General features: G+C 38.1%; 1 protein-coding gene across 2 annotated transcripts in view; it reads left to right on the top strand.

Annotated features, from left to right (window-relative positions):
- LOC119485977 (voltage-dependent calcium channel gamma-5 subunit-like) overlaps positions 1-12237 on the top strand; it is a 28105-nt gene extending 15868 nt beyond the window's left edge. The window contains exons 2-6 of one of the 2 annotated variants that reach the window (XM_037765836.1): positions 549-741; positions 6353-6439; positions 7590-7730; positions 8063-8208; positions 9484-12237. In XM_037765836.1, the coding sequence (XP_037621764.1) occupies positions 603-741; positions 6353-6439; positions 7590-7730; positions 8063-8208; positions 9484-9750 (780 nt within the window). In that variant the 5' untranslated portion in view covers positions 549-602 and the 3' untranslated portion in view covers positions 9751-12237. Of the gene's footprint in view, positions 1-548; positions 791-6352; positions 6440-7589; positions 7731-8062; positions 8209-9483 lie in introns of both variants that reach the window. The other variant, XM_037765835.1, reaches the window with a different exon arrangement.
- Positions 12238-14704: the final 2467 nt, after the last annotated feature.

Raw genomic sequence — 14704 nt, 5'->3', positions numbered from 1 at the left:
GAGATTTGGAGGAGAGGGGATCTTTCCCAGATTTCTTTTTCAGCTAAGAGGAAGAAAGTCCTTTGTTAAGGCGATCTATTATTATATTCCCAGTTATTACTTTCCATTCATTTCCAACTCATCTCTGACTAAAGTCAGCTGTGGGAGATATCCATTATAAACTTGAATTAATATGAAATAATAAAGCTCAGAACTTTACCCAGACTGTCCCACCACCCAGCAACCCCCAATGCATTAATCATTATCAATAAGTTATATTGTTTTTCAGCTATTAGATGACAGTTTCACAGTTTTTTAAAGAAAAGTGTAACTCAGTGGAGTCAATTTCTTTCTTTTTGCCTTTATTTTAGGGGACGGTATGTACAAGCAGTGTCCTCAAAAGCAAAGATCAAACAATTTTTTTTGAAATGGTTGTTTTCTTGAATGTTTTTTTCATGTATTTCTTCCATGCTCTTTCCTCAGGGACGGTTTGATGTTTTGTGATAACTTGCTCCCCCTTTACTTTGGGGAACTTGGTGAAGATGCTTTTCTTTCTTTCTCTCTCCCAGCTCCCCTTTCTGCCGGCGGCGCCCCCCCTCCTGTTGAGGCTGTGGTATGAGCCTATGTGGCAGGAAGGCGCTGACTTTGGTGAGCAGCGTGTTCGCTGTTTGCGCCCTGGGACTGTTGGGGATCGCTGTGAGCACCGACTACTGGCTCTACCTGGAGGAGGGCGTCATCCTTCCCCTCAACCAGAGCACCGAGGTACGCATGTCCCTCCACTCTGGCCTCTGGAGGGTTTGCTTCTTGGCTGGTGAGTCAGTCTGAAGTCTGAAACATAAAGATGAAGTATTTGAAAACATTTTAGATGCACACTATAAGATTTCTGGTGAAGTGAGCTCCACAATCAGCCTGACCATTAAGTTCCAAACACAAACACAGAATCTCATCGAAGGACAAAATACAAAATGAAGGTCAAGATTCTCCAAGATTCTTGTGCAAGGAAAGATTGCACATATCAGTTTGTCACTAAGAAATGTATGGAAAGGAATTTCTGGCACAAACAAACCAAACACACTTATGGATAACATAATTCTTGCAAGATAAGCCAGCCATTCTGCATGAAAACATTGCATGTAAAATCCTTAAAGGGAGATTTGTCAGGTATTTAACACTCTTATCAACATGGGAGTGGGAAAATATGCTTACTTTATGCAAATGTATGTATATATTTATTATTGTAAATCAATTAACACACACAAAACAATGACAAATATTGTCCAGAAACCCTCACAGGTACTGCGTTTAGCATGAAAAATATGCTCAAATCATAACATGGCAAACTGCAGCCTAACAGACAACAACAGCTGTCAGTGTGTCAGTGAGCTGACTTGACTATGACTTGCCCCAAACTGCATGTGATTATCATAAAGTGGGCATGTCTGTAAAGAGGAGACTCGTGGGTACCCATAGAACCTATTTTCATTCACATAAATTATCTTGAGGACAGAGGTCAAGGGACCCCTTTGACAGTTTTTCTTCGCCAAAATTTAGCGCACATTTGGAGCGTTATTTAACCTCCTTCGCAAGCTAGCATGACATGGTTGGTACCACTGGATTCCTTTGGTTTAGTTTAGGTTTAGTTTCATATGATACCAGTATCTTCACTCTAGCTTTTAAACTGAGCCCGCTACAACCTCAGAAAGATTGACTGCGTTAAAGAAGTTAGTGGCGTTAAAACGTTATTGTCTCGTTACTTTGACAGCCCTGATGGAAAGATATTGTGTAGTGTATATATAGTTTAGATTAACATTAAACATGACAGGTCTGTCCTGCACAAAGCTTTGGTGAATCTGGGCCTCAATGTCTAGTTTTCAATGTAATTTGCATTGCACATGCACAGTCACGTGTGTTTCTTTCCTCTTTCTTTCCTACTCTTTAACCACTAGATGGCTGCAAGTATAGAAGACTGGCCGTTGCTTAGTGAACACTTGAGCATGAATCTTTTAACTTTGCCTTAACCTCTGTGCAACGATAGGACCTGTACATTTCCTTTCATGTTTGATTTCATCACTCTATTCTGATTCTCAGGTGCATCCTCGAAAGTGTCAAGTATATTTCTATTCCAGTTTTTTCTTAGATGTCTTTCCTCCTGACTTACCCGGTGGCTGACTTCTATTCTGTGGTGCCAAAGGCACCTTGGATTGATTGACTGCTTTCTCTTTTTCCTTCTTTTTGACCTGCATCTCAAAAACAAGTTTTAGATACAGCTAGGAAAGCTTTCCACAGTGCATGCTTTAACTCCTTTTTTTGCCTTTCAAAATGTTGTTCCTCCCCAACTCCGACGTCACAAAGGCATGCGTGGAGGTCTTGATTGGAAAAGAAACCCTAACTGTTAGATTTTATTCTTTTCTTAAAGACACAACCCTCCAGACACGTGTTGCCCCAGAGTAAACCAGGTATCAACTTTTGCTCTTACCCTCTGCACCCTGTGGTGATGGAAACAGTTAACTGAATCAACATGCTGTGTTACTCTTGTTGGATTTGACTGTACATGCTGTCTGTTCTCATTTATTACAAACAATTATATTTTTAATGTTTGTTTTGCCTTTTAAAAAGTTGGACGTGATAAATGGAAAAAAGCTTTTGTTTTGCAAATATGCCTAATTTATCCTGTAATATTATTCAGTTTACTGTTAAATTGGGTAACACTTAATTTTACAGGTCCGCAAATGTCATGGTAATTAGGTGATAATAAGTAACCTATTTCAAATTTCTTTGGAATTACTGCCAAATTACCCCAATATTTACCTAAAAATGTATTGAAGATTTCTTTATTATAAACATTATTTAATAATTAGATTCCGCTATTTCCCAATAGCTGGTAATTTATTTAATACATTACCAGGAAAAGAATAGAGAAGTTAATTGATATGCTTTATTTCCATGTCTGCTGATAAATAGATAATAATTAGCAAACAACTTATTTGAAATGTTTTAAAAAAAACTCCCTGATTCATGACATCAGATACCAGGATACATTTGTGTAGATAATAAGTCACACAATGGTGAGATTTGCGTCTGATCAGAAGTGTCTTCTATTAGTTTTGGTTTTCCACCTCCGATGAAGAGCAGCGCACAGCCGCTTCTCAAGCCTAAGGGCCTTATTTTAACCATCATATGCTATTTTAGCATATAGTTATTAAATAATGTTTATAATAAAGTAATTTTTGATACATTTTTATTTAAATATTGGGGTTATTTGGCAGTAATTCCAAAGAAATTTCTAATAGGTTACTTGCTAATTATCACCTATTTAACATGAAATTTGTGGACCTGTTAAATGAAGTGTTGAATTGTTCCATTAACCCCCGTTTCCACAACTGACCTGCTCTGTCCTGTTTCAGGGTTAATCATTCAGTCAGGCAATCCAGTTGTGATTAGGCCCCAGATGTTTTCCTTCCACCACGTAGCAGGCCCATCGCTGCAGTATAAGTGGACTAATGGTCCAGCGTGTGTTTTAGGGGCGATTGAGTGGCCTTATTGCCCACTTAACTGCTCTGATTTGACCCAGAAACAATTACTGCACACTACCACAGTGTGTTGTTATGCTAGAGAATGTGAACAAGGTTGCACGGCGTTTTAGTTGGTATCGACGTTGGCTTGAGTTCATTGGGTGTTTGTTTGTCTGTTAGCGGTTCATGTAGAGGATCTCTACAGGCAGCACTGACTGTCTGTCATTACGTGACTGTTGTAAATCATGTTCAATATAGGGCACTGGGCTGCTTATGTATATGTAGACTACAAGGCTAGTAGCAGGACTAGTTGTGAGAGTAGCCATGGCAGATGGGAGTAAATAAGTTGAAATCAGCTTGTTTTTTTTATTTTTAGCATTACCTATACCATTCTTGGAAATTAAAGTATTTCTTCTTTGTCATTTTTCTAAGCATAATTCCTCTAGCTTTGCAGTCGCTGCCTGACAGCATTATTGAAATCACATGTGCATAAATCTGAATGTATTTTCATCTATTTCACTATATATTGTTTTCAACACTGTTGAAACTTGCAAATTACAACTCTCCACGTGAGAGGTCATAAAAAGAATAATAATTATAATTATACATTGCTCATAAACAATCTGTCATTTTATGAAGAGTGTATTGCCTTACCAACAGTCTTACCAACAGAAAAAAAGAAAAAAGTAATGATTAATTAAAATAAATAATATTAAAAATATTTAAAATAAAACTAAAAGTAAATAAATAATAAATCTGCAGAGTGTCTGTCTGAATTCTGTTTCTACAATTCAGTGTGACTAAAGAGTAAGTGGGGAAACTCGTAATGAAGATGGTGTTATACATATTTGTTAATGTTTCAGTTTCTGGTCTGGCAATTAAAGTAATTTATAAAAAGCGTTCATATTTTGTAGAACTTACCCTCCTTTCTTTTATTAATTAATTAATTAGTCTTGTATTAACTTTATTTTCTCTCAATCTAAATGCGTCATCGTCTATTTCACTATAAATGTTTTTTTATTGAAAGTTTGCAATAGCAGTTTTACTGGAGTCCTTCAAGACTGACTGACTGAAAATGAGACATTAAGTCTGCTACATGAAGCATAATCAACATTTTCTGTAATAGTCATTATTTCCCTCTGTTGCAGTTAAATTTGACTGGACTAAGAATTACAGTTGTCATTCTTTAGAGGAAAATAATAATGAAAAAACATCAGCTTTACAGTCGCGCTTAAACTCAACAAGCGTGACTGCTAATAAGCCTTCCACACCTTTAAGTGATGTTTTAATAACCCGAGGGAGGGAAACCCCGGGGAACCAGAGACCTTCCGTTATACGACATAATGGCTGGTTGGAACTGTGAGAGTATTTTCCATCTAGTGACATTAGATGCTGACTTAATGCCAAAAGCAAAAGTGAAATAAAATGCAAGACTGTGGGTGAGATAATTGACAGGCTGTACATCTCTGTTACGCACTCCCTGATGGATGTTTTATTTCTACTCTTTCAGTCCTCATTCATCTACATTCATCATGATGCATTCAGAGCATCTCGATTTCATTTTCAGGGTTTCTGACAGGACGTTGTTTAGCCAATGTGGTAAACCACACAGATTTTGACCCATCTTATCTCATGATTGATTTATAGTTACTAAGTGATGGCTTAAACAAACAATAGCCACACTCATTAAATATATATTTACTGTGTGAAACAGTCCCTCTGCTCTTTCCCTAAAGGTCAATGTTTTATTCAACGCAACTGCATTACCTTTTGTGCTGTTTACAGAGAGTGAGGAGGGTCTTTCAGGCGAGGTGGCCAGCCTCCAGTATAAAAAAACACAGTGAGAAACCTTGAATACTTACTGTAAGGAGTGCTAATTGTACCAGGAACAGGGCTACAATTTGAAAATCACTCGACAATCACACCCTTAAACAATCAAATAACAACTGCTTAATAAATCAAAACTGACCAAACTCTCTTCAAGTCTTCTTAAATCAACCAAGATCCTCCAGAACTTGACAAATTGGCAACAGTTACATATTTTACTCTTTATATATTCTATCACAGCCAGACACCGCCATCAGGCCTGTACCAGTATACAGCATTAGTACTGTATGTACTGTAATCAATGCCCCATTATAATGCTTAATAGTAGTATTTAAGGTTTAGTGTATATAGTTATATTTTAGGTCTGACCTGAACCGAACCCTCAGTATGCATTATTCTAGTATGCATTATCAACATATAACACGCATCATGTGTAATAACATATGCTGAACCACAAAATCTCACCTAATGCAACACCTCATGGTGTGTGGGGTTAATGAGGTGTTGAGAAAGACATCAGTTGCAAGAGTGTGTGTATGTGTGTCAGTGTGTTTTGGTGCTAGACTTTGTACTGTAGTTGTCAAAGTGATAAAGGGAAAGGTGCTAAAATCTAATGCTGGGTGTTCCTCGCACAAAATACTGACAGCAGAAAATGTGTATATCATGAAACAATCCGTTGATTCCATGTTCACTTGCATTTTGAGGCTGTTTTTAAGGAATTCAACAGCTTCACAGAGGAAATAAGCTGAAATTGTATCACAGCCATCGCACAAAGTTTACTCATGCCTGCACATGAAAATGAATCCTGTGTAGTAACTGAAAACTTGACTTTTGTGGTGTACAGTCATAACATTTTGCCAGGATAGGTATTATCATCATGCAAAGTACATGACGTCTGTATTCTGCCAGTGTATTGTACATGCTTCTGTGTTTGCCTTTTGTTTGTCACAGTGGGTGAATTAACAGGTGTGTAAAGTGCTCAAGATTTATGTGAAATGTTATTGAAATATTTCGTTCCCTGTCCTTTGTTCCAGGTGAAGAGAAAGGCCGATGTTTTACCATAGAGTATGTGATGCCCACTAGCGTCCAGATGACCTCTGAGTCCACTGTTAGTGTCCTGAGTAAGTAGCTGTTCACACTCCACTATCATATGACCTACCTGTGCTTCAGTTTGGTGAAACTGTTCAGTTAATCAGTGTTTAGTTTGAAATGTTTTGCTATGAACCAAAATGGCAACTAGGTACACAGTGGTTGGCACAAACAGAGCTCTACCGGTGGGCAACCTCTGGGGTCTGAAAAGTGAAGCCAATGCTGAAGTGCCTTAAACTTGCATTCTTTCTAACAGCCAGCAGGGGGCGACTCCTCTGGTTGCAAAAAGAAGTCTGATTGTATAGAAGTCTATGAGAAAATGAGCCTACTTCTCACTTGATTTATTACCTCAGTAAACATTGTAAACATGAGTTTATGGTCTCAATCGCTAGTTTCAAGTCTTCTTCAATGCAGCATGATGTTCACTTAGGAAATTATTTATTTTTTCTGTCAGTAAGACTGTTGGTAAGGGACACTCTTCTGTGAACTGTAAATTTACGTTATATGACAGATTGTTTATTACCAATGTATAATTATAATTATTGTACTTTGTATGACCTCTCATGTGGAGAGTTGTTTTGCAAGTTTCAATTGTTAAAAGCAAAATGAAAAGTGTTGAAAAAAAAAGTATATTTTCAGGCGCACTGGTAAAATTGAGTTAACATCTTATATGTGTTAGTTGTAACTCTTTATCAGACAACATGAATCCAAAAAGACTCACTTTCACTTTTCACTCTATTAAGAGTTCATGAGGTGTTTGATATCTACGGTAGAGTGGCAAGTTTTCCACACAATCCAAACTTTCCCCAACTAATTAAATAACCGGTTCCATTAAGGTTATGGCCTTGAACATCTGGTCCACTTAGCTGGATGGGGTAACATTTTGTGTAATGGAGAACACAATGGGGGTCTGGAAAGAAACATCACAGGCTCGCTTTTCTTCTGGGAGATACTGTACCATTTGCTCACAGTAGGGAGGTCCAGCTTCATCTTAATAGAAATAAGGAACCATGTCCTAAACCCATGAGATGCTGCTAAGACCAGCATCGGTGGAAAACTACATAAGAGAAAACTTTGCATTAGGACAAAGAAGTTACAATAATTAGCACATCTCAAATCAAAATTCAATGAAAGTTTATTCAGTCCCAAACAAACTGATGAGTTTGTCTTGTCTTCTTCCAGAGATGATCCGCTCCGCCACGCCCTTCCCTCTGGTCAGCCTCTTCTTCATGTTCATTGGTTTTGTGCTCAGTAACATCGGCCACATCCGACCCCATCGCACCATCCTGGCCTTTGTTTCTGGAATCTTCTTCATCCTGTCAGGTACTTGTTTCAAATCAATAAACCAACAAACACTTACGTATGTGTGAGAAAGCGAACTTGTGCTGAAATAAAAGGCAAAGGGATTTTTAATAAACCTAGTTGTCGTGTTACAGAGTTGGTTTGGGTCTATTCTGTGCCACTGAGGTTTAAGAACAGAGCACAGTGAAGTATACTGTTATTGTTCTAGTCAAATCTGTAATAGTTTATGGCAACAACAGTGATGCCAAACATATACTATCGATATGTTTCTGTAAATTCAATCTCCCTTTCTATTCATATTCATTAGAGTTTTTCTGTCTTTGTTTCTCTCTCTCTCTCTCTGCCTCCCTCAGGTCTCTCTCTGGTGGTCGGTCTGGTGTTGTACATCTCCAACATTAATGATGAAATGTTGAACAGAACCAAAACTAATGACGCCTACTTCACCTACAAGTATGGCTGGTCATTTGCCTTCGCTGCCATCTCCTTCCTGCTCACTGAGGTAACTTCACTAAAACAAGTGTGGATAACATAACCTTGTATCTTGCATAGCTGGGTTTCACAAGCATGCATCAAAACTAGTCCTCTAAATCTGTCTTAACTAAAGAAAACATGTAAGCCATGGGTCTGTTTCTGCTTGATACCCGCATGTAGTATATAACATTGAGACAGATTTTCTAAAATTAGGGTCCAGGCTTGAAGAATTTAAAGGAACAGTGTTTAGGATTTAGCAATATCTAGTGGTGAGGTTGCAGATTGCAACCAATTTAAACCTCTCCCGTGTGCCAAGCCCGGAGGAAAACTACGGAGTTACGGTGCTGCAGCTCCTCAAGACCAATAGAGGTTTCCCAACGGCTGAGTGGTGTGACGGGGGTTAACTCCGGAGCGAGTATCGTTATCTACTCCGTTCCCAAGCAGGAAAACTAAACAGTGTTTGGTTTATCCGTTCTGGGCTACTATAAAAGCTCCGTCAAGAGCACAGGCTCCCTATGTAGATCTGAACGGCTCATTCGAAGGTAACGAAAACACAATGATCCTTATTTTCAGGTGATTATACTAAAGGACTAAAGAAAACGTACTTATAAATATTATATTCCATTTCTGCAAATAGATCCCTCTAAATGTTACACACTGTTCCTTTAATTAAAAAGTGTCTGTCGAGGTGCCTTTAGTATTTTATTCCTATGTTGTCTGTGAAAGTTCATGTTTTGTATTATCAATTTGCATTTGCTCACTTACTAGTTTACATCTCTCATCTGTTGCTTCATGATTTACAGAACACTTTAGGTATTCAACAGATGTTCTTATTTATCCTTAAATTAGGAGCTAAAGACACCTCAAATCAGCCGTCTTTGAGTGAGAAATATAGTATGTCATGCATCAGTGCATCACACGGTTTTCGGTTGGATCATTTTTTAAACTTAGCCTACTCTTGCTTGTTTCTCAACATTACAAAAGCTTTTAAGAACAGGGATAAAGAAAGAAAAAAAGATCCACACCAATACAGCACATACACACATGCACCCAGGCATAAACACAATTTACCTGAGCCATGATTCAAGTGTTCACTTTAGGGGGTTGATTTTTGCTGATGTTTAAAGGGGAAAATTATTAATCATCAAATAAGTACATAGTTCTCTAATCTGCAATTATTTATTTTATGCAATTCATGAAATGATTAATTTCAATTGTGGAAAATGCTTGTGACCTGAAGTTGTACACGTGTCCTTGAAAAGAATGTGTTTTACAAAGTAAACTTTGTGTCTCGCTCCCCCAGGCTGCAGGTGTCATGTCAGTGTACCTGTTCATGAAGCGCTACACAGCGGAGGAAATGTACCGGCCCCATCAGGGCTTCTACCGGCCTCGTCTCAGCAACTGCTCCGACTACTCCGGCCAGTTCCTCCATCCAGACGCCTGGACCAACGGACGTGGTCGCAGTGCCTCCTCCACCCTTTCTGAGGCCTCCGTCCAGATGAACTCCTCCAACTACCCTGCTCTCCTCAAGTGTCCCGAGTATGAACAAATGTCCTCCTCGCCTTGCTGAGGCAGAGGATGAATCGTTGTGTGAGCACCATAGGGGGCATTTTTATCGATCTGGATTTTGGAGTAAAATTGTCCGATAATTTGATATTATCCAGCTTGAATGGCTCCCCTCTTCAGGTGTCCTGACTGTGACCTGATTCTCTCTACCCTCCTTACTGCCGATTTCTTTTCATTTATTACACTTTTTGCTTCAGTGGGGAGCAAAACGTAAGTTGAGGGTTAGCCAGTTCACTTAATTCTCAGCTCAGTCTAGTTTCAAGGAGAGAGAGAGGAAATAGTTTGATCAGGTTTTATCTGCTTTTTCCTCTATTTTGTAGCGATAGGTGACTTGCAACCTGCTGAACTAGCAAAGGTAGGGTGAAGTCGTATGAAAGGAGTAACTTGAGTAGCCTCAACCTGCAGTGAGCAAGTCTACTATTTGCTTGCAGTACTGCCACAATCCTGAGAGCTTTCTGACAGGATTACACACTGCACATCTGCAGCGTTTAGAGCTGGATAGGCAGCTATGTGCAATGGATGCAGAGTCTGCAGGTTCTCACAACACTGCAGCACATGCTTTCAGCCAGAGAGTGCAGGGGATTAATTCATCTTAGACAGTCGTTCAAGAAACATTTCCTCCATTTGATCACAAGATCATTGCACAAATTGTGCAGACGTTTGATTTATAGTAAGGTTCAAATCAAATTGTTAAAGCTCCTTTCTTCTACAAAGTGCACATGTGCACCAGTTGTTTCAGTAGCGTGCACAAGCAAGTTTCACTCGTATTCTCAGCTGTCACTCCTCAGTTAGTTTGTTGTATTATACTGTTCTCAGACACATCGCAGCTGTTTCAGACACGTTCATGTGAAGTCACATGCTAGAGCTCAGCTTATGATGCACATGATGAATGTGAATTTCAACCATTCAAACAGATCATTTCAATTGACATGCCGTTTTATAAACAGCCTCTGTTTGACTAGGGTTACTAGGTGATTTGTTTCACACTGACTTTCACTTATTTTCCTCCTTTAGGTCATTTGCATAGGAGCCATTCATTGTTATGTAGCTACAGGTGTTTTCCGAAACTTTTAAAGTAACTGAAGGGTGGAAGGCGTCACTTTTTATGTATTTACATACATTATATGTGGTTGAATAACACCGTGTAAAATTCTTCATTTGGAAGCTTGTATTCATCAGTCCCTTTCAGCAGTTTTAAGTAGTGACACCAAAGGAAAGGTTTGCGTTATAGTCTTTTTTAAAGGCCTAATTCTGAATATATTAATGGTTATATAAACTTTGAGTGTATTATTGTGTATTCTTGTAAAGTAAAGGAAACAGCCAAAACAAAACAAAAATGCTTTACAGCAATACAGGACTGCTTTACATCAGTGTTTCAAACACTACAGATAAATAAACCTTTTTATATTCTCAGATTCCTGTATACAGTGGTCTTCTTAAAACATGTATTTGACCAAAGTTTAAAAAGAAAACAAACAGTACAGGGGCAACACTGTTTGTGTTGATCAGATTGAAGTTATAAAACATTTTTTTAGTATACATTTAAATAAAAACAGGAGGCCAAAGGAGAGAATTTTGAATTTGTGTGGTTTTGATGGAGAATGTGAAAGAGTCAGGTGGTATTAAAGATTATTCTGGTATGGATCCATTGTGAATGTAAGATGTGCTGAAGGAAACACTGCTAAATGAGATTTTTTTTTGCATAAAGTAAAATACCTCTTCTACAGAGATATATTAACCCAAATTATAGATGCATATTTTTCTAATTTACCCCCTTACAACAGAGTATCCTCAGATGCTTAACATACAGATAGTCTGCGATCCTCAATGTGCCAAGGAAGAAGTTGTATCCAGGTTAAGTGGCTTAAAGTCAAGTATTGAATATATACATTTCATGCAGCATTACGTGTGAGTAAACATATTACAGAGAAGCATTTTGTCTTGTGCAATAATTTTATGTTGGTTTGATATATTACTGAAGTTATAATTATTGTCAGTATTTAATGTTGCATGGTGTGAACTCCACATATTATTAATGGCATGCAGCATTTCATCACTGGATCGTCGTTCTCCAGACATAAAACTAATAAACACAAACTGTGCCAAGCTACGCTCACTCTGTTTTGGTATATAGACCATTTTAAACACTGTAAATATGAAATCATCAGTGTGTATATAGATTCATTTTTTGTATAGACGGAAGTACATGTAAAAATAATATGGATGTTTTGTTGTTGGGTATATTTATCTGCAGTAAATGTGGCAGCTGCTTTGCCTCCTGCATCACATTGAGAATGTGAGCTTTTGCATAATGTTATACTTACATAAATGTAAAGTATTCAGATGGTGTCATCGTCAGACAGGAAATGTCAATATATGTGCATTTTTACAATCCGAGTCATTTTCATGATGTTAAATGTGCAATGGAAAATGTATACTCAACGAAATAAAGTTTAATGGGATTTGATAAACAATAAGCTTGTTTCTTCTACTTATTCTACTGTCTATGTATTATATTATATAATATATATTAATTAAAAATAGATTATATATATTATGTTATGTATTATATATGTATACATGTCTATGTATACATGTATTTGTATATATATATATGTATATATTGTTCCGCGTGTCCGTCCATTCGTTCGCGTGTCACACTTTCGTGTCTGGAGCAGAACTCTGAAACTATTTAACTTATGACCTTCAAATTTGGTATGATGGTTGACAGTGTGGTCTAGTTGTGCCTTTTGGGGGTTACAAGTCCAGGGTGCACAACAAATTAGAAATATTGCCCAAAAAACTGGGTTTTTTCGACTTCAATTTCGTTTCCGGAGCAGAACTCGGAAACTATTTAATTTATGAACTTCAAACTTGGTATGATGGTTGACAAATTTCAAAAATTTTGTGCACCCTGGACTTGAGGAAGGTGAGCTAATAACAAGCTATATTGTGCTAAATAGACTAATTGCATTTGTTCCAAAAGGGCAAAACCTTTGGTAGGGGTCAAGCAGTGAGCGGGGGTATGTGAGTCATGCTCACTTTTGCCTTGTTTATTATATCTGTATTATTTGTATTACAGTAACAAAGCCCTAATGAGTTCTAAAAACTCAGAAGGTAAGAGTAATATAATTAAAGAGACCTCAAAAACAGCAAAGAATTCCTCAATAATTGTATTAAAATGAGTTGCACAGAGTTGCTGTTACTCAATCGAGAACATAGGACAATAAACAGACCTGAAACGCTAGAAACTTAAAGGTGCAGTGTGTAGGATTTGGTGGCATCTAGCGGTGAGGTTGCAGATTGCAACCAACTGAAACTGTCGCCAAGCGTGTTGGAGAGCTATGACGGCCAACATGAAAACGTGAAAACGCAAATGGCCCTATCTAGAGCCAGAGTTTGGTTTGTCCGTTCTGGGCTACTGTAGAAACATGGTGCCCGGCTCCGTATGTAGATATAAATGACTCATTATAAGGTAAGGAAAACACAATGATTCTTATTTTCAGGTGATTATACACTAAAGAAAACATGAATGCACATTAATATTATATTCCATTTCTGCCAATAGATCCCCGAAATGTCGCACACTGTTCCTTTAAGCTTCTCATTGCTATTGGGGCAGTGAAAACACTGATTCTGTCTTGTGATGTAACGCATGTATACATTACACTGAAAACAGTCTTAGTCATTTAAGGAAAGTATCTTTTAGTAAACTACAACGTATGGTTAATGTGCAGTATGATGTCAACCTCTGTTGAGACAGAGCGGAAATTCATATCAATGAGACGCCGTCAGTCACTGATACAGTAAATTTACAACAACAGAATATCAACTATTGATCACATTCGTATTGTTTTTGGAGTTTGGTCACATACCATAAACCTGGCTTAGAGGTAGAGGGGATTGCCCACCAATTGGAAGGTCGGTGGTTCAATCCCCGGCTCCTCCATTCCACATGTCGAAGTGTCCTTGGGCAAGAGACTTGACCCCATATAGCTCCCGAAGGCTTAGCCATCGGTGTGTGAATGAGTATTTAGATTAGATCCTGATGGGCAGTGTATGAATGTTTATGTGAATGCTGACATGTAGTGTAAAGCGCTTTGAGTGGTCTGAAGACTAGAGAGGCGTTATAGAAATGCAAGTTCCATTTAATATCACGTTTTTTTTCCACTAACTTGCACTGTAACAGAAAAATACTTTGAAAACAAAGTAAATCCTTAAACCACATGCGGCCCTGCCCTGCACAGTGATGAGGAGAGTTAGTTCGACACAGTGCCAGCGAAACCAGCACCGCTCTGACTGTGAGAGCTGGCACTCATCCATCTGGGTGAATGGGTTGAATGGGGGCTATCAGCAGGATGGAAACAGCTAATGTGCATCATGTACCGATGTGCCCACAAACTGAACGAGCAGTTTCATTTATTGACCTGATAAGCTGGCACTTTACCAAATTGATCACCCCCAATGTTGAAATCACGTTTTGCAAAGTTCATTACTGCTAATAATTAATACACATTTAGTAGTACACTCTTCAATCTTAACTCTCCCTGTTCTGCTGTAGTACTCAGGAATAAAGTGATTAAGTTTATTAGTTCTCAATCATATCCCCAGTATGACAAATTGCTCTGTCCTTCCTCAGAAACTGAATATTGCTGATGAGAGGTGGCCCAGTACCTTTTGGCAACAGCTCCATCTAGTGTCACATCTGTGGAGACACACAGCTTCCCATGAGTAATCAGTGTTGAGTTACATGAACAAGTCTGAATTTATTAAAGATAGATGTTGTGGTGCTTGAGATTGAAATACAATTCTAGTCATATATTTAAATATTTGTATTAGGTAATTCATATCCCGCCTTTTCTGTGTTGTGGATTTCAAATGCTTTTCTCCTCCAGTGAGAAAATAGAAGTAAAGAAAAAGCTGTCTTTTTTAATGTTTTTATTTATGATTTAGCCTAA

This window comes from Sebastes umbrosus, chromosome 3 (genome assembly GCF_015220745.1).
Source record: "Sebastes umbrosus isolate fSebUmb1 chromosome 3, fSebUmb1.pri, whole genome shotgun sequence".
NCBI lineage: Eukaryota > Metazoa > Chordata > Actinopteri > Perciformes > Sebastidae > Sebastes > Sebastes umbrosus.
This window is presented reverse-complemented; position numbering and strand designations above follow the sequence as displayed.